The sequence below is a fragment of the Pseudorasbora parva genome, chromosome 2, assembly GCF_024679245.1.
Source record: "Pseudorasbora parva isolate DD20220531a chromosome 2, ASM2467924v1, whole genome shotgun sequence".
Classification (NCBI taxonomy): domain Eukaryota; kingdom Metazoa; phylum Chordata; class Actinopteri; order Cypriniformes; family Gobionidae; genus Pseudorasbora; species Pseudorasbora parva.
The window spans coordinates 7,359,328-7,379,005 of NC_090173.1; the positions used below are offsets into that span (position 1 = coordinate 7,359,328).

A 19,678-nucleotide genomic window follows, 5' to 3' on the forward strand; every position below is an offset into this window, starting at 1 on the left:
GACATTAGGAGTTGTTCTGGCATTTCTCACCCCTGAAGAGTTTGCTTCAAGCATATCGTTACTAGTCTTAACCAAAGTTAGATGTTCAGTTTAGGAAACCACTTCTATAACAACAGTGACCTGCAACACTCGTCATGTTAAACAAAAGGCAAACAAGTGATTGCATAAAATCATTTATTTTGAGTCACGTCCTATAGCAGTGTCATGGACAAGGAGATGTGTAGGTGGTCTCAAACGAATCACCTGAAAGAGGAACATGAAGTGAGCTGGATCAAGTTCAGTGAATTCAGCCAGAGCAGAGCTTGATTAGGATGAAAGCATACTTGTCTGATAGTAGTCATAAATGTTGATGACCGCTGGCTTGAGATTTTTCACTGCAAGAACCTGTTTCAGCTGAAGAGTGTAAGTCTTGGGGACACCTTTGGGAACCTGCGAGACAGAAAGGATGAACAGCAGCACAAACAGCATTGGACAATGTGGCAGCTAGTGATTATACCCAGTCTCACCTCTTTCAGATAAATTAGGACATGATCCTCTTCAGAATCAACCCGCACCACTAGCGGAGCAAACGACTCCGGTGGAGATCCAAGCTGAGGGGAAGAGACCAATGTTTACAGACACAATTACATCTGAAAGAGCCTCAAGCATCTCAGGATTTGCAAAGTCTTGCGTACCAGTGATGCATCAGCCGTGAAGCCCGACAGGAGTTTAATGTCCACTAGAACCATGTTAGTAGATGATTTTGCTCCATTGTATCTGAAAACGAATTTAGTCAACAGGATCAAGCGGTTCCTCTTGTCAGAGACATAAACTGGTTTCAGGATGAAGTCAAAGCCTTTCTTACTTCACCGTGAAGTTCAACAGGAGATTGGCGCCAAGCGGTCGGCAGTCTCCGGTCACCTTTGCGTCAACGCTCAGTGTTTTGGTATCTTTAATGGGTGTTGGGATGTTGTAGAAACATGCAACCTAGAATACAAAGAAAGCACGGTAGGCTTTTGATGCGTGCAACAGAAAGTGTAAAAGGAGCTGAAGATACAGACCTGCACAGACACACAAGTGGATCCTGAAGCTTTAACAGTATATTTGCCAGGAACGTTCTTCAGCAGCTTCTCCTGATACAGTAGCCTGTTGTCCCGATTCACAGTGAAGCTATAAGAGTCTCCTCCTACCACTGAGGACTGTACGGCAACGGTGCTTGAGCCGTCCAAGCTGAAGACTTGAGCAGCGTACACAGACAGAGCATGAAGAGCCACCACCGTGTCCTGAAAACGAGCACCAGATTAAAAACTCCACTCAATGATTGTGCTCATATTTGCTAGTCAGAGGCACCTGGGTGGAGGAGAAGCCTCCATAGGGATTCTGCTGGGTCACCAGCCAGTTGACAATGCGGTTAGCATAGCCCAGATTAGCCGTCGTGAGAGGCTGAACAGCGAGAACCGCTAGCAGCACATACGCGCTGATCTCCACCGCCAGAGTATCACCAGATGTCGTCTGAGACCAGTGGAGCTTAGCACCTGAAGAGATGGCGGGGAGAAAGTCAACGGCAAAGAACCGCAAACATAAACCCATTCAAGGAGAAAAACGACAGTGTCAGTTATAAGGTGAAACAGTTCTGATATTGGGGTCAACCGTTTGAACAATAGTGCAAGATTTTATTCCATTTTTTGAGTGTTCAAATGGGGTTTGTCATCAAATGGCCAACGAAAAGGGAGCTTGCTCCATTCTTCAGTGTCATGATCCTTCATAAATTTTATGATACTGATTTGCTACTTAATGAAGTGTGGAAACTGCCATAGCCAATGTACAAGTATTAAATGCAAACTGCACTGAGCAATGATATATTTGTATAGCAAATTGTGTGTGAAATGTTCACATTGAAAGTGTCGTTTGCAGCTTAAACCTTGTGCAACCAAAGTACAGAATACACTTAACCTTCATAAAGGCTTTGCGCATGTCAACCTATTGCTCTGTGTTTATACAAAACTCCTACCTTTACCAAAGTCCTTTCTACTAAGAAAGTTGACATTCGAGGCAATGCTTAAGACTATACACACCACTCAAGATGCTGGTGAATTTCACCTTCAGAAATGGCAAGGTTGTTCAAGGCAGTTAAAAGCTGTGATCGAGTGGTGGTCTCTCCAGCTAGACTGAAGGTGTAGGCCAGCAGAGCCGTGGCATAAGTGTTTCCCAGGTTCCCAACAACAGGCCTCAAGCAGGACAGAGCGTTGGTAATGATGGGATCCTGAAAGCGAAGCAGATCTCAGACATCAGCCAGAACAGCAAGGAGCTCATACAACTACTGAAAGGGTTTTTACTGTGACAGGGACGCCTAGTTCAAGAAGAGATGCGACGATGTAGGCGGTCATGGTGACGTTATCACCAACTCCACCCTAAAAGACACCAAAAAAAAAGCCTCAGACAGAGCTTATGGTTTACGGTCCATTTGATAACCATTGATGTACCTTCATGTCATTGTGGTACAAAGTTCCCTGTTGCACGAAACAGCCATTAGAACCCTGCTGGCTTATTAGCCAGCCCTTTGCACTCTGAAGGACATTCGGATCGATGAAAACAAATTGCGTTGCCAAACCAAAACACCTCATGACAAAGGCGGTCAACCTGGCCATGGAGGAAGCCTGTTAAACTGCTGGTGACGCAAGTTACATAAAAACCACAATAGCATGAAACTCACCATGTATTGGATGCATCATAGCCAAAAGTGCTGTACGAGCCATCACTGTGCCTGTAGTTCAGTTGTCCTTGGTATCCTGTTCAGGTCAAAAACCACATGGAAATTAGTCAGGAAGGGTCTCAAGCAATGATTGACAACCAGGGTGGGGGCTACCTATCCATCACCTCAAACTATCATACGTTTTGGAAAGCCTTTATGTCAGGGAAATGGGAGCCCTGCAAAAAGTTTTCCATTATGAATTTGAGTTCTCTTTAATGGATCCGTTCAGCCATACCGATTTGAAGGTAGCCCGTGGCGGTCTCTCGAATGGCTGCGGTGAGTTGCCCCGTGACCTTCAGGTACAGCAGGATGTAAATATTGGGAGCAAGAATGATCATATTCTGTTCTCCACAGCCAGATGGCATCTGTATTAACCCATCTAGATTCTTCAGCGCACGACCCATTATATCCCCTACAAAAAGGGGAGACATAAAACCCACATCAAAATCTAACTGATTCTGCAAATCACCACCTGCCAGTTTCTACTACTAGAAATGCTTTACCAAGGACTGAAACTGAGCATCTGGCTGATCCCGGAATCACGTTTGTTGGAAGAGTCAGAGTCACATCTTCAGAAAGAACGTTTCCTGCAGACCAAACAAAATGGATCGGCATTAAGCACAAGGCTAATGTTTTTGGCTGTGCAGGGAGAAATGTATTGGGCCATTAATGGAGTGCAAACAAACCCTTTGGACACAGTAACCAACTCTGGGTGTTTGTCCTTTCAACGCCTTCAGGCTTTAAAAAAAAAAAAGGCAATAAAAGCACGTCAGTAAAGCAGAATGAGCTCCATGAGCAAACTCCAGAAGGCTGGTTAACACTTACCAGGACAAGTAGACTTCGAGTAACTACATCAATGCGGCCTCTCGTCGGCACGGTCACGGCCTCAGTGCCACATCGAGTCCGGGATGGCTCAGCTGAAGCATTGACCGTCACGTTGACAGTTCCTGTGGTGACAGACAGGAAGTGAGCAACGCCACATTCACTTCAAATTCAGAAACAGTCCAAAACTGACCGAGAACAGAAGCTGAGAGAGCCCATTTGAAGGTCTTTCTCCCATTGCCACAAAGACAGGATGTGTACGGCTCAGGATATTCTTTAAGAGTAAAGTTTGTGGAGTAAGCTGGAGTCACTTTAACCTGCCAATGAAACGGCACATGGAGCAAAGACGGGACCTTCTATACAGAGCCATTATATAAAGGAAAATAAAGCATGACAGACCATGATGCACTTGGACAGATAGCTGAAGACAGTGGCCTTCAGATCAAAAGACTCCCCACGGACGATGGAGTACGGCAGGGAGAGCTCCAGGAAGAAGGGCTGGAAGACCGTCAGCAGAGCAGGAGGAGCCAGACCGAAACCTTTGGAGGACAGGCAGAACGCCTCAGTCTCCCATGTGGTGATGGTGTCAGGAACAGTGATGGGAATTTGTGTGGATCCAGTGGCTCTGAAGGATAGCAGAAAAAGAGTGAAATAATGGGAATGAGAAGTAAATATTGTGGGCAGCGAGCTTTAGAGATGGAACAAAAGAAGCCACACCAACCCCACTTGAGCAAGCTGCCAGATCCACGTTTCTGGAAAGTAAGTTCTAACGGTCACATCAAAAGAGGATGTGTCGCCCTCACTTTCTTCTAATGGAAGAGCAGCAGCCATTATGGGTTCAGGGAACCCGTGAAACCACACTGCAGGACAATTGGGTTTATAGCAACTGAATCTGCAAGTCATGTAGCAATTTCCAGAGCAAGAGTCAAAGTAACAGACATACCCTTAGGGAAGTTGCGATAATAGTCCAGGCCTCTGTACGTCAGACACTGAGGTGCTCTGATAGGCAAATTTGTTGCAACCTTCATCCCCGCATTCTTCCAAATGAAGAAACAAACATAAGATGTTTGAAAAATTAAGGAGGATTTAGTAAATGATAAACTTTCTACCCTGAAGGTTTCGTAGGCTTGTTCTGTAGGAACAGCTCGACGGGCTCGAACATTCAGACACTCCTGTTCATCCTCAACTTCATATGGATAATCTGATTGCAGTCGCACTGGGAGCAAGTTGAACACCTGAGAACAGGGGGTGGGGGGGGGGAATAAAGCACATGGATCATTTAACCACATTAATCTAGTAAACATTAGTTGAGCAGAGTTAAATGACAGCATGTCTATGAGTAAAGTTAAGCATCCTGCCATTAGAAAAGTAAACCTCATGGCTCCAGGGGGTTAATGAAGTCCATCTGAAGCAAATTAAAGGTTTTTGTAAGAAATCCATTTAACTTTAAAAAGTAGAGCAGAGCTTCCAGCAGACCACCTTCAGTCACATTTGATAGCTCTACATTCATTAATTCGGCAGATGCTTTGAACCAGTGACTTGTTGCACTAAACACAACTTTAATGAACTGATAAATTATTACAGCCTAAAAGAAAAAAAGGATCCTTTAAGTTTGTTAAAAATGATACCATTTCAGCACTCAGACGTCTTCCTGGCTCCAAGATCCGGACGCTCTGATCTACAGCACTAAGGCCACACAGAGATCCTGCTTGAGCAGAGACAGTCAGAACATTTCCCTCAGCAGGAACAGCCGTAGCCGGAGAAAACTGTAGAGACACCTGAAAAAAGGACCAACATGTCATGTAGGGCATGTCACCATCCCCCGCATAAGCCAAACAGATGCTAGTGCACATCATACCTGGTTTTGGAAACACATTTCAGTATCAAACAACACACTAGCTGCAGCTACATCACCACTGGGCAGAACGCAGTAGACCAGAATCTGCACTGCTGGAGCCATAGCGACACTGACAGACAGTTGGAACGACACCGAGCCGCTCGTGACTGTATCAGAAGCCCTCGCTTTGACCGTCTGAAATCCATGGAGGACGATCACTCCCCTGGACAAGACCTGACAGAAGACACACAGATGGATACAAGGTGCTGAGCAAACAGACCAGCACAAATTAAATGTCCACTCACCATATAGATTATGTCAGCGCTGTAGTCGCCAGTCTCTCCAACAAAAGAATACTTCACGGTCACTGGAAACACAGCCCCACATTTGAGCGGCTGCTCGAGTTTCACTATAGTCAGTTCACTAAGTGATGGGCTGTCAGAAGTAGGTCCGGAAAGTTGAACAACCCTCGAATCTGTAGTGAAGTATGGTGATTTGTAATTATAAACAACCTCTGGAGTCGCACTTGCCTGGGGAACAATGAACGGAATCAGTTTCTTGCAAGAGAGAGAGAGATATCTTCATGTCACAAAATATAAAGAGCAAATCGTACCACCAGATTGAGATCAGCTTTTGGAAGATCAGCAGTCTTGAGGGAGAACATGACCAGCCCATTCTGGTTTGTGGTCAGATTCAGCAGCCGTTTGTTTGGCCAGCTGTTACCATCCAGGAGATACACTGCTTTGTTCGCAATTGGAGTCCCATTGAAACGAGACGCCGATATCTGTTGGGAACGATCAAGGTTAGGAACCAATTTAAAGGCTTCTGTGACCAGGGATAAACTTTTACTTGCCTTTCCATTAATCACTGATCCGGGTTCAAAATAATCCGGGAGGTCCACAAACGTGACCTTGCCGACTTCAAATGTAATGGACACGGTTGCAGACTTTGACATCACAACATCTGGACAGGGAACAAATAAATCAAGCCATCCAATTCAAGCATGTGCTGTTGGTTCAGCTCAGCCAATAGCTCACCTGTTCCCTCCTCAGTGACGGTCACATTTACAAGAAAGAGATCTTGCATCTCATTTTCAAACTTGGTGTTGAAAAACACTGATGTGTCGACAGTAAGAGAGGCACAGCCCGTAGCATTCATCTGGTAGCAGGAGAGAAATTCATATTAAAGGCAAGCACAAGCAGACAAACCCTCAGCACTAAGGCAGCAGTCACACCTTTGCGGTTTTATTCAGACACCGACGTGTCACATCAGGAGCCACATCATTCAGAACAGCATATGGAAAGGGATCACGGCACACTTCCAGCAATGCTTGACCAGGAACAGGTTGGCCATATGTGTATCTGGGAAACCGCACAAGGAGCAGGATCAAGAACTGACCAACCACAAAACAAGAGAACATAAGCCTCACTCACTTGGCACAAGCCTGAACGGTCAGTCCCACATCTCCAACACTGTACATCTGTGGTACGTTTAGGGTCACATCAAATTTGGGCAAAACTAAATCAGAAAAGAGATGCTTTAGATCACGACCTCAGATATATCATTGAACTGCTGTACATTATAGGAACAACGACTTACCATATTTTTTCACCTCAAAAGCTTGGGAGCTCAGTCGGTCACCAATAAAAGCCTTTAGTGTATACATCCCTGTCTGAGCCTCTGGGTTTAACTCATGAGAGAGTTGCAAGATCGACCCCGTTGAGGAAACATTTGTCCACTGAGCAATCCGGTTATTATTATTGTCCTATTAAAACAATTAACAGCTCAGAGGGAAACACTACAAACAGGTAACCAAAAAAACCAACAACGCTTCAGCTCCATTCAAAGACTTGCACTGGAGCATATCCTCACCTCCACCACCACCAGATTGTACTGCAAGACACAAAGACAGGAATATCAGGCATTTAAAAGCACAAGCATTGAGGCAGCAAAGTCATTAGTGAAACATGCACAACTGAAACCGAAGTCAGGGCACGGAAAAATAACCTACATTAAATTTACAGTTTGTTCATGGTAAGGCCTTACCATCTGATCAAAAGGTACAAATTTGGGATCCATGGTGACAACTCTGAAATTCACTGCAAAAACAGCAATAAACACTCAAATGATTTGCAGCATGCATTTGAAGAGGATCAGAACTTGTACCGTAAGGGACTGTCTACAGCCCTTATAATTTAACCAAGGGTCACGAACTGCTCACCCGTTTGTCCTGGATTGTAGATGGGTTTGTCTGTTTGGATGAAGGTCAAATTCAGGTAGCGTCTGAACATGACCTTCCTCTCTTCGGTCGCTCTGAAGGCCCTCCCTTGAACATCCACCTTCAGCTTCTGCACAGATTCTCCATCTACTCGAGGAGCCTGTAGAGAAACTCAGTTGATATACAACAAGCCACACTAGAAAAAGCCACATGTCTCATGATAACAGACCTGGAAATTAAAGCAGCGGTGAAACGGCAAAGAAGAAACCTGCTGCACAAGTTGAGTCGTCCTGTTCTTGTCATCAAGCAGAGAAACCGTCATCGTGAGACTCTCTTGGGCTTTCAGAAGTGTTACACATAATTTGGCATCAGAGCCTGACTCAATCACTGCAGGAAACGTGACCATGAAGAACCTGTGGAAAAATAAGATACAATTAAGCATTTGTACAAGGTTTTTGTTTTTTTACAAACCCCTTCACTTCAAACATTTAAATGATACTCACGGTCCAGATGTCTGTCCAGCAACAGCAAAAATGAAGAGAGCTAAAATGAGCCCTCTCCAAACACAACTCTCCCTCACAGCCATTAAGAGCAATCATCCAACACCAAACGACTATCAATCGGCTCTTTCAGAAACCTTTGCAGAACTTCTGTTAAGCTCTACTGCTGTTTACTGCTCAGTAGCTTCTCTCAATCATCGCCGCTGACAATGGCAGTGATATTTAAACACTTTTAATCATCAGCACACTTTATCATCAGGCAATAGAAACATATTGAGGGAGGCGAAAGTGAATTGCAGGTGGTGGTTAATCAGTTAAGTCAACGAGATTCATTCCTCGAGTGTTTAAAGACCCCCTGGGGTGAAAATCAAGTTTCTAATGTTATGTATGTCTATCGTGCGCTTCAAGATCAACAATGTGCAAATTTGGTATTTTCTTCTTCAAACTGCAGTGTAATAAAAGTCAATCAGTGTGGTTTGAAGCCACTTTTAAGGGATTTTCCCAATATTTATTGGAGCCGCTGTCCTGAGACTGCTGTGACGTATGTTTCTGCGGTTGGTTAGTATAGCCCTTATTCCCAGTAGCGCCAGCTTTGATTTTTAACAGAAAAAATTAAAGCGAGACTGTGAGAGGTAGTAGATATACATCTCATTAGTGGGTTGAACTAGACTGGATGCCAGCTGCAGCCACAACATTTGAGGTAGGGCAATTCGGTCTGGACTCGATCCGTTGAGGAGTAATTTTGCCCGAGCAGAAACTGTTCAGACCAATCAAATAGTCTTTAAAATATTGAACACCTCCATATTGCCAAAATGGCATGATCCTCATTTCATATTGCCGACTCGCCTCTGCATTGGCTACCACTCGCTGCTCGCATCAAGTTCAGGGGTCTCATTTTTAAAACTTTGCGTAGATTTCATCCTAAAAGATTTATAAAACCATGCGTACGCCAGAACCTGCGCAAACATCCCTTTATAAATCAGGAACCTAAGCTCAACACCATGGACTTTCTTGGACAAGAGCATCCTGTTGAACCTTTCAACTTGTTCATTGCCCATTGGGTGACTTCTACTACTACCACCAACCTTCTGCTACTGTTCCAGCAGATGATTTTTTTTTAATTTTGGGACAGGGCCTCAGTGATCTAAAAGTGTATCCTCACAGCCCTCTCACTGTGTGTTCATACTATGGTCTCAATGTGAGGTCAAAGTGAACTCACTGCTCAAAATACCCAGCATGCATTGCCGCATGAAGCTTTTGATTGTCACCAATGTTGAGATTCATACGTTGATTCTTGATGTCTATTTGTGTCTGAATGACAAAGTAGCTCAAAAGTAGCTCACAGGTTTTATCTTATGCATTTAAAATCCTTCATAAATGATTATGAAACTGCTGAAGCTCATGCCACGATCACAGCGCAAATATTATTCAATCTGTTAAAATGAATAACCCCTCACAAAGACTGCATACTGAATCCAGATGATGATTATGTTGATATCATCAATAACAAACCAACATCACCTGGATGCTTTCCCTTTTGGCTTTCCTTGCCATAACAAAAGTGTCACACAGCAGCCAGAGATAATATAATGTTAAAAGGTCAAGGGGCCAACTAAAGCAAACACTGATCTCCATAATGATAACAAACTACTACAACATCAACATCTAATCCTCTGTAAATTCTTAATAAGAGCTTCTGTAGACCATTGTGATATTACAGTGATAGTGTTGAGGAACAGGAAGTAGAATGCCCCCCGGAGATTGATATTTGAGTCGCCTCCTCTCAACCTGCTCAACATTTTGAATTCACATGTTACTCTCACTGGCCCTCATTTATCAATCTTGCATAGAAACGGGTGTATATGTTGGCGTAAGATTATGCTTACACTCCTCTCATCGCCTGATTTATGAAGCTGTGCGCACCTCTGCAATCCAGGTGTACGCAATACCTGCCCTTCATAAATGCCGCGGCTGAAAACGATCGTCATTAGAATAACACGCCCCTATATATTCAAGTCTCCGCCTCCCCCACGCCCTCATTTTACGCCATGGACAAACAGAAGACGGCAAAGAAGCGAAACTTCTCCGACGTGGAGATCGGGCGCGCTCAATCATCTCACTAGTCCACTAGTCAGGGCACTGATTAGAACATAAGTTAATGGGCTGACTCCCTGATCAGTGCCCTGACTACTGAACTAGTGAGATGATTGAGACGCGTCCATCGAGACCATCACCAGGGAAGTGGAAAAAAACCCCGAAATTGTTTTATTTGGGAGTTTAAAGAGTGGAATTGGCACCTACAAAAACAAAATATGGACACAAATAACGAGTACTGTTATAGTGTGGAGGTTGAGAAGCGCACTCCAGCAGTTTAAATAGCTGTTTGGATGATAAATTACCATCACTGCATTATTTTACAACACGTTTTGAAAAAATTTTCATTTAATTTCGTATCACGGCACATGTATTGGGGTGTACAATAGTGATGATGATGTGATGTGGAGTAAGATTCATTCACATTAATAATTACATGACGATTTGTAAGATTCTTATTATTATTATGATTATTATTCTTAATGACGCTTGTTATTCAGAAGAAGAGTGTCGTTTTTATTGATTTTATTATTAATTAAAAGAAGAAGGTCATTTTTATTATTTTGTCAGTCTGAATTATTTTAGTCCCAGTCTGTGCGCAGCTGCCGGGCCAGGCGGGCCTGAAACGTCAGATAAAGCGCACAGTCTCGCGACTGGAGGAATACATATGCCTACAAATCAAACGCTTTGGTAAAGTCACACAAATTAAACATTGACGTTCATGTTGCACAAAAATAAACACTGAATGTTGTTGTTGTGGTTTTTAACAGTGGGTCATATAGCATATCTTGTCAGTGCGTTTTGTGGTGTTAGGAATTGCTTTTCTGCGCATTTTCCCACTAACTCAAACGTGCGTACACCACCTCCTGAGCTGGCGTAGGATTTGAGCGTGCCGTACGCCAACGTCCATATTGATAAATCTCAAAGTCAACTTGGGTTTGGGTGTACGCAAGGTGTACGCTGGAAATTTGGTGTACGCACTTTTGATAAATGAGGGCCACTGTGAGTGTTACCGTATGACAATGACTAATTACCGGGGCTCCGCCCTAAATAGGGCCTGATTGCCTGTGAGTGCTAAATAGACCTGATCCCAATTATTAAGAGCCTTTCAATAATGCTGCCATGAGTGCAGATGATTCAGAGTTAAGCTGTAGAGTAGTGGTGCAGGTTTTTGAAAGACTTTTGTGTGGTCTTGGATGATACCTCTTCATGGCTGTGAGGGAGATTTGTGTTTGGAAAGGGCTTATCTTAGCCCTTTTCCTCTTTGCTGTTCATGGCCAGAAAAGGCCGTAAGTACCATGGGCTTTGAAGTGAATGGAAGTGGCCTAATGTTATGATGGGAAACCAAGGCTTTCTGATGGCAGACCAGTGTTGCAATGTCTGTGGTTTTTCCACAAGTCCCCAACCAAATCCGACAACTGATTCCCTTTCCTTTTTTCTTTTTCCTCATGTTTTCACAGATTATTTATGGTGATGTTCCCTGCAGTGACTGAGTCTGGATCTGATGCCAAATTGTGTGCAAGTCTTCTGAAACCACAAGAGAGTCTCACGATGACCGTTTCTCTGCTCGATGACAAAAACGGCACGACTCAACTTGTGCAGCAGGTTTCTTCTAAGCCATTTCATCGCTGCTTTAGTTTCCAGGTCTGTTGTCATGCGACGTCTGTTTTTTTTTTTTTTTTTTTTTTTTTCTCTCCCTTGTCTGGTTTGTTGTGTGTTAACTGAGTTTCTCTGCAGGCTCCTCGAGTAGTTGGAGAATCTGTGCAGAAGCTGAAGGTGGAAGTTCAAGGGAGTGTCTTCAGAGCGACCGAAGAGAGGAAAGTCATGTTCAGACGTTACATGCCTTTGACCTTCATCCAAACAGACAAACCCATCTACAATCCAGGACAAACGGGTGAGCAGTGCATGACCCATGGTTGAATATTAGAGCTGTAGAGAATCCAGTTACACAAGTTCTGATCATCGGTATTATGCTACTTATGTGAGCGTTCATTGCTGTTTTTGCAGTGAATTTCAGAGTTGTCACCATGGATGCCAAACTTGTGCCTCTTGATCAGATGGTAAGGCCTGACCAAAATCAAACGGCAAATTATGTGCACCGTTTGACTACTGCGTCATTCTCTTGAATGCCTAATATTCCTGTATTTGTGTCTTTCAGTACAATCTGGTGGCAGTGGAGGTAAGAATTTGCTCCAGTGCAAGTCTTTGAACGGAGCTGATGTTTTTCTTGAATGGGTGTCTTTTTCTTTTCTTTTTTTTGTAGTTTTTTTTTTTCCTCTGATCTGTTAGTTGTTTTAATAGGACAATCGTAATAACCGGATTGGCCAGTGGACAAACGTTTCCTCAACGGGGTGGATCTTGCAGCTTTCTCACAAGTTAAACCCAGAGGCTCAGATAGGGATGTATACAATAACGGCTTTTATTGGTGACCGAATGATCTCCCATGTTTTTGAGGTGAAAAAATACGGTAAGTCCTTGTTCCTATAATGTACAACAGCAGTTCAACGACAGATCTGGGCTCCTAATCTGGGCAAGTTTGTTTCCTGCTTTAGTTTTGCCCAAGTTTGACGTTACCGTAAACACCCCACAGACGTACAGCGTTGCCGCTGTGGGACTGAAAGTTGAGGCTTGTGCCAAGTGAGTAAGGCTTGTATTTTCTTATCTTGCGGATGGTCAATTCTTGATGTTACTTGTGACGTTTCCCAGATACACGTATGGCCAACCTGTACCTGGTCAAGTGCTGGTGGAAGTGTGCCGTGAGCCATTTTCATATGTTGCGGTGCCTGGCGTTACCCGCCGTTGCCTGAATAAAACTGCACAGGTTTGACTCCTGCCTTACAATGGAGGGTTTTCTTCTGCTTGTCTTTAATTTGACCTCCTTTGTTCTGCTACCAGATGAATGCTACAGGCTGTGCTGTCCTTGTTGTCGACACATCAGTGTTTTTTGGCAATGCGCTTGAAAATTATATGCAAGACACACTACTTGTAAATGTGACCGTCACTGAGGAGGGAACAGGTGAGCTATTGGCTGATCTGAACCAATGGCTGTGTATGGAGGGAGTTGACTTTATTTATTTGTTTTCTCGCTTTCCAGATGTAGTGGTGTCAAAATCTGCAATGGTGTCCATTACATTTGAAGTTGGCAAGGTCGCCTTTGTGGACCTCCCAGATTATTTTGAACCTGGATTAACAATTAATGGAAAGGTAAATGTCTCCCTGGTTGCAGAAGCCTTTAAATTGGTTCCCCTTCCTAACCTTGGTCATTTCTACCAGATATCCGTGTCTCGTTTCGATGGGACCCCAATTGCAAGTAAAGCTGTGTATCTCCTGGATGCTACCAGCTGGCCAAACAAACTGCTGCTGAATCTGACCACAAACCAGAACGGACTGGCCACGATCTCCCTCAACACTGCCAATCTTCCTAAAGCTGATCTCAATCTGGTGGTACGATTTGCTCTTTATATTTTGTGACTGTAGACCACTCACTCTTGCAAGAAACCAATTCCATTCACTGTTCCCCAGGTGAGTGTGACTCCAGTGGTTGGTTATGGTTACAAATCCCCATACTTCACTACAGATACAAGGGTTGTTCGACTTCTCCGAACCGCTTCTCCTGAGAGCCCATCATTTAGTGAACTGGCTATAGTGAAGCTCGAGCAGCCGCTCAAATGTGGTGCTGTGTTTCCAGTGACGGTGAAGTATTCTTTTGTTGGAGAGACTGGTGACTACAGCGCTGATATCGTCTATATGGTGAGTGCACATCAGTTGTGGTTAGCTTTGCCGTTATAATACGATAACTAACCGGCATGATATTGTTATTGTGGGCACTTCAAAGTCCTGTGACTTATGACTTCTGATTTTTAGAACTCTTCGGCTGAAACGGTACTTTACCCCTCAACAATTTAACGTGCGCAATACCGCTGTTTGCTGCGTCAAAGGAACGCACCCTGCTGTAAACAAACCTAACATGCACGAGCAGCGCATTGCAATTCCCAGGGTCACTCTTATCCCTGGTGACCCTCAAGTGAAGCAAACTGGAACTATTGAACCGTGTTTAAATGTTTCAAACAGCTATTCCGATCTCTGTATTCACCCAATATGTAATACTTGGACTTAAAGCTGTTTAATTTCAAAATAGTAATTGTTGTTTTTTTTGAGGTGGTGCTGTGTAAGGGGTCATGTACCTGTTTGTCTCTTGTCAGGTCCTGTCCAGAGGAGTGATTGTCCTCCATGGATTTCAGACAGTCAAAGTGAGCGCTTCTGATACCGTCACGAGTGGCTCTGTGTCGTTCCAACTGTCTGTCAGTGTCGCTATGGCTCCAGCAGTGCAGATTCTGGTCTACTGCGTTCTTCCCAGTGAGAATGTAGTTGCAGCTACTGTGTCTCTTGAGACAGAAAGGTGTTTCCAAAACCAGGTATGATGTGCACTAGCATCCTTTTGGCTTTATGTGGGGAATGGTGATGTACCCTACAGCGTGTTTGTACTTGTTTCAGGTGTCTCTACAGTTCTCTCCTGCTACAGCCGTTCCTGCTGAGGGAAATGTTTTGACGGTCTCTGCTCAAGCAGGATCTCTGTGTGGCCTTAGTGCTGTAGATCAGAGCGTCCGGATCTTGGAGCCAGGAAGACGCCTGAGTGCTGAAATGGTATCCATGTGCAGTTGCTCTTAATCCTTGAGCTTGATTGACGGTTCAGCTTTACAATTTGCGTAATGCTGACGAGTCAATTAGACAAACCCATGCTGTTATAGGGCTGTTATGATTATAGCAGTGTTGTACCTTTAACGCCTTACATTATAAACTCTGAACATAACCTGCCAAAAATGCCTTTAGTGCAATAACAGAAAGCAATTGTTTCATGGTCCCAGGTGTTTGACTTGCTCCCAGTGCGCTCACTATCAGGTTACCCGTACAGCGTTGAGGATGAACCATGTTTTGGTTTTCGACCCCGTCGAGCTGTTGAGGTTGCTGTAGGGAGGATTTATCCTCCCTACACTGTTCCTACAAATCAAGCCTACACAGCATTCAAGGTAGAAAACATTCATGACCACGTAGTCACTGAATAAGACTTGAAGTCAATGACTCTGAATTGTTTTGAATCTACTGTTACTATTACAGAGCCTGGGAATGAAGATCGCAACAAATCTTGCTGTACGAGCCCCTCCGTGCCGGCTGTTGTCCCGCTTTCCAGACAGTAGGTTATTTGAGTGAGAATCACAGCCAATTGTGTGGGGTGTTTAACCATAAATGCAGTTATTCTATATATTGGCATAGTCTGCAGACTAACTATTCTAATGTACTAAGCGTGCGTGGAGTAAATGGGTGTAAAATTGCTTGTCCCTTTCAGTGGTGAATCTTCGTGGTCCTCTGGAAGCAGAAAGTGCTGGAGGCGACGCTTCCTCTTCTGATGTGACCATCAGGACTTACTTTCCAGAAACGTGGTTCTGGCAGCTTGCTCAAGTGGGGTTAGTGGAGGATCTCGTTCCTTCTAGAGTACGTATTAGTAAACTCCCTAATTCCCATTATTTCTCTTCGGCTGTCCTTCAGAGCCACTGGATCCACACAAGTTGCTCTCACTGTTCCTGACACCATCACCACATGGGAGACTGAGGCATTCTGCCTGTCCTCAATAGGTTTCGGTCTGGCTCCTCCTGCTTTGCTGACGGTCTTCCAGCCCTTCTTCCTGGAGCTCTCCCTGCCGTACTCCATAGTCCGTGGGGAGACTTTTGATCTGAAGGCCACGGTCTTCAGCTATCTGTCCAAGTGTATCATGGTCTGTCATGGTTTATTTACCTTTATATAATGGATATGTATAGAGAAGGTCCCATCTTTGCTTCATGTGCTCCGTTTCATTGGCAGGTTAAAGTGACTCCAGCTTCATCCACAAACTTCACTCTTACAGAATATCCTGATCCGTACTCATCCTGTCTTTGTGCCAATGGGAGAAAGACCTTCAAATGGGTTCTCTCAGCTTCTGTTCTCGGTCAGTTTTGTACCGTCTGTTTCTAAATTTGAAGTGAACTGTGTTGCTCACTTCCTGTCTGTGACCACAGGAACGGTCAATGTGACGGTCAATGCTTCAGCTGAGCCATCCCGGACTCGATGTGGCACTGAGGCCGTGACCGTGCCGTCAAGAGGACGCATTGACGTTGTCACTCGAAGTCTACTTGTCCTGGTAAGTGTAAAACGGCCTTCAGGCATTTGATCATGGAACTCATTCTGCTTTACTGACGTGGTGTTTTATTGCTTTTTATAGCCTGGAGGAGTTGAAAGGACAAACACCCAGAGTTGGTTACTGTGTCCAAAGGGTTTGTTTGCACTCAATGATTTCTCCCTGTACAGCCAAACATTTGCCTAGTGTTCAACGCTGATCCTTTGTTCGGTCTACAGGAAACGTTCTTTCTGAAGACGTGACTGTGACTTTTCCGAGCAATGTAATTGAGGGATCAGCCAGATGCTCCGTTTCAGTCCTTGGTAAAGCATTTCATGGAGTAGAAAGTGATGCATTATGTTTGGCTGAATAATGCTAATTCTGATGTGGGCTTTATGCTTCTCCTCTTGTAGGGGATATAATGGGTCGTGCACTGAAGAATCTAGATGGGTTGTTACAGATGCCTTCTGGCTGTGGAGAACAGAATATGATCATTCTTGCTCCCAATATTTACGTCCTGCTGTACCTGAAGGTCACTGGGCAACTCACCGCAGCCATTCGAGAGACTGCCACAGGCTACCTTCAAATCGGTATGGACGACCAATCCACTTTAAATGTGTATGAGCCTAAATGTCAAGAAGGTTTAGTCCTGCTCTTCCCCTTAGACTATCAGACTGCCTGACCAATTTGCATGTGGCTTTTGACCTAATCAGGATATCAAGGACAACTGAACTACAGACACGAGGATGGTTCATACAGCACCTTTGGTTATGATGAATCCAATACATGGTGAGCTGCTTCCTGTTCTACTGTTGTGAGTGTATAAGCTGTTATGGCACTTTCGGTTTAAGTTCAGGTTGTCACAACCTTCTTCACGGCCAGGTTGACTGCCTTTGTCCTGAGGTCTTTTGGTCTAGCGAGGCAATTCGTCTTCATTGATCCAAATGTCCTGCAGAGTGCAAAGGATTGGTTGATCAGCAAGCAGCGTTCAGATGGCTGTTTCATGCAACAGGGAACTCTGTACCACAGTGACATGAAGGTGCCTTATACGTTTCTTAATGCTCTAACCAATAGACTTGGTATGTTCTAAATCTTTTGTTTTTTAGGGGGGAGTTGGTGACCACGTGACCATGACTGGCTACGTTGTGGCATCATTGCTTGAATTAGGCGTCCCTGCCACGGTAAAACATCTCGTAGTTGTATGTGTTCCTTGCAGGTGACCTTGCTGTCTGACGCTTGCTTTGATTTCAGGATCCCGTCATTATCAACGCTCTGTCCTGCTTGAGGCCTGTCATTGGGAACCTGGGAAACACTTATGCCACGGCTCTGCTGGCCTACACCTTCAGTCTAGCTGGAGAGACCACCACTCGATCTCAGCTTTTAACTACCTTGGACAACCTTGCCATTTCTGAAGGTGACATTTACACCAGCCTCTTGATATTGGTTATCGCCTTTGCCATCAACTTTCTCCCCTCCATCTCCTCCTAAGGCACTAAGCTCCATTGGTCCCAGACGACATCTGGTGATACTCTGGCGGTTGAGATCAGCGCTTACGTGCTGCTAGCGGTTCTCGCTGTTCAGCCTCTCACGACGGCTAATCTGGGCTATGCTAACCGCATTGTCAACTGGCTGGTGACCCAGCAGAATCCCTATGGAGGCTTCTCCTCGACCCAGGTGCCTCTGACTACCAAACATGAGCACGCTCATTGAGTGGGGTTTTTAATCTGGTGCTTGTTTTCAGGACACTGTGGTGGCTCTTCATGCCCTGTCTGTGTACGCTGCTCAAGTGTTTAGTTTGGACGGCTCCAGCACCGTTACTGTACAGTCGTCAGTGGTAGGAGGAGACTCTTATAGTTTCACCGTGAATCGGGACAACAGGCTGCTGTATCAGGAGAAACCGCTGAAGAACGTTCCTGGCAAATATAGTGTTAAAGCCTCAGGATCCAACTGTGTGTCTGTGCAGGTCTGTATCTTCACCTCCTGTGTCTTGTGCAAATCCGATTTCTTAAAAAGCTCTCCGTACTATAGATTGCATGTTTCTACAACATCCCAACACCCGTTAAAGTCACCAGGACACTGAGTGTTGAAGCGGCGGTTAAGGGAGACTGCCAACGGCTTGGAGCCAATCTCAAGTTGAACTTCACAGTGACGTAAGGATATCTTTGGCTTGGTTTCCTGAAACCAGCTCTTGTTTGACTCCTGCAAAAGGTAGCTGTGTTGATCTGTTGACTAAACCACTTATTTCCCCCATTACACATTCAGATACAACGGCGTAAAAGCAAGCACTAACATGGTTATCGTGGACATTAAGCTCCTGTCAGGCTTCACTGCAGATACGTCACCGGTTTGTGTTCAAGATGATTTAGTCCCAAGATGCTAGAAGCTCCTTCAAATAATTGTCTGTCTGTAAACTATGGATTTGCCCTCAGCTTGGATCTCCACCCCAGTCGTTTGCGCCGCTAGTGGAGCGGGTTGATGCTGATGATGATCATGTCCTAGTGTATCTGAAAGAGGTGAGACCTTGTACACTGGGTATATTCACTAGCTGCCATCTTCGAATACTGTTCATCCTTTCTGTCTCGTAGGTTCCCAAAGGAGTCCCCATGAGCTACACTCTTCGGCTGAAACAGGTTCTTGCAGTGAAAAATCTCAAGCCAGCAGTCATCAACATTTATGACTACTATCAGCCAAGTACGCTTTCATCCTAATCGTGCTTTGCTCTGGCTGAATTGTCTGAAATTGATCAAGCTCACTTCATGTTCCTCTTTCAGGTGATGCGTTTGAGACCACCTACACGTCACCCTGTCCGCGATTTGACTCTGTACTGGCTGCAAGACATGACTTAAATAAATGATTTTATACAATCTGTCTTTGTTGCCTCATGTGCAGTCAAATTGTCTAAAGATTTATGCATGGTTACATGGTTTTAAAGGTGCCCTAGAATGATTTGAAACAATACTTCAAATTGTTCTGATATCTAAATAGAGGGTATGTGGCTAATTTAAGGTCAAATTGTCCAGATACGGTGTTGCAGGTCCATCTACAACCCTAGGATGTAATGCTCTGTTTTTGCCTTATTTGGAAGGGCCGTGACTATTAATGCAGAGTTCTGCTCTGATTGGTGGTTTCACTGCACAGCTAACACATCTATACCATCTGTCATGGCAATGATAGCTTGACTTTGAATCGCAAACTGAACTGGGTAGTGTGTAAATATGTTGTTTGTACAGTAACGTTACAGTTTGACAGTAGAGTACTGATTTAAAAGTTGCTTTATTTAGCCAAACAAAGTGATGTAGAAGCCACTCAAAATAGTCAGTGTCATGTT

At 44.4% G+C, this 19,678-nt stretch overlaps 2 protein-coding genes across 2 annotated transcripts; one reads left to right on the forward strand and one right to left on the reverse strand.

Annotated features, from left to right (window-relative positions):
• Positions 1-160: 160 nt before the first annotated feature.
• LOC137090905 (alpha-2-macroglobulin-like protein 1) lies at positions 161-8,300 on the reverse strand. Its single transcript, XM_067454907.1, has 34 exons — positions 8,112-8,300; positions 7,838-8,021; positions 7,612-7,768; positions 7,437-7,489; positions 7,263-7,283; positions 6,990-7,155; positions 6,824-6,908; positions 6,625-6,751; positions 6,428-6,548; positions 6,244-6,353; positions 6,004-6,174; positions 5,696-5,920; positions 5,412-5,624; positions 5,182-5,331; positions 4,663-4,788; positions 4,497-4,590; positions 4,275-4,413; positions 3,953-4,178; positions 3,747-3,870; positions 3,557-3,678; positions 3,418-3,469; positions 3,235-3,318; positions 2,967-3,143; positions 2,693-2,768; positions 2,463-2,619; positions 2,316-2,390; positions 2,080-2,242; positions 1,330-1,514; positions 1,041-1,262; positions 845-966; positions 675-756; positions 507-590; positions 324-429; positions 161-243 (listed from the first exon to the last, which is right to left on the reverse strand). Exons 1-34 carry the CDS (start codon positions 8,192-8,194, stop codon positions 203-205), a joined length of 4,323 nt encoding a protein of 1,440 aa, XP_067311008.1. The 5' UTR covers positions 8,195-8,300; the 3' UTR covers positions 161-202.
• A 3,022-nt stretch (positions 8,301-11,322) lies between these two features.
• On the forward strand, positions 11,323-19,204 carry LOC137048403 (alpha-2-macroglobulin-P-like). Its single transcript, XM_067426554.1, has 34 exons — positions 11,323-11,491; positions 11,663-11,846; positions 11,940-12,096; positions 12,210-12,262; positions 12,361-12,381; positions 12,504-12,669; positions 12,755-12,839; positions 12,909-13,023; positions 13,098-13,218; positions 13,297-13,406; positions 13,476-13,646; positions 13,725-13,952; positions 14,405-14,617; positions 14,697-14,846; positions 15,068-15,229; positions 15,318-15,393; positions 15,547-15,664; positions 15,747-15,972; positions 16,059-16,182; positions 16,253-16,374; positions 16,456-16,507; positions 16,590-16,673; positions 16,764-16,940; positions 17,064-17,139; positions 17,233-17,389; positions 17,457-17,531; positions 17,602-17,764; positions 17,840-18,024; positions 18,092-18,313; positions 18,379-18,500; positions 18,613-18,694; positions 18,780-18,863; positions 18,936-19,041; positions 19,122-19,204. Exons 1-34 carry the CDS (start codon positions 11,412-11,414, stop codon positions 19,202-19,204), a joined length of 4,350 nt encoding a protein of 1,449 aa, XP_067282655.1. The 5' UTR covers positions 11,323-11,411.
• Positions 19,205-19,678: the final 474 nt, after the last annotated feature.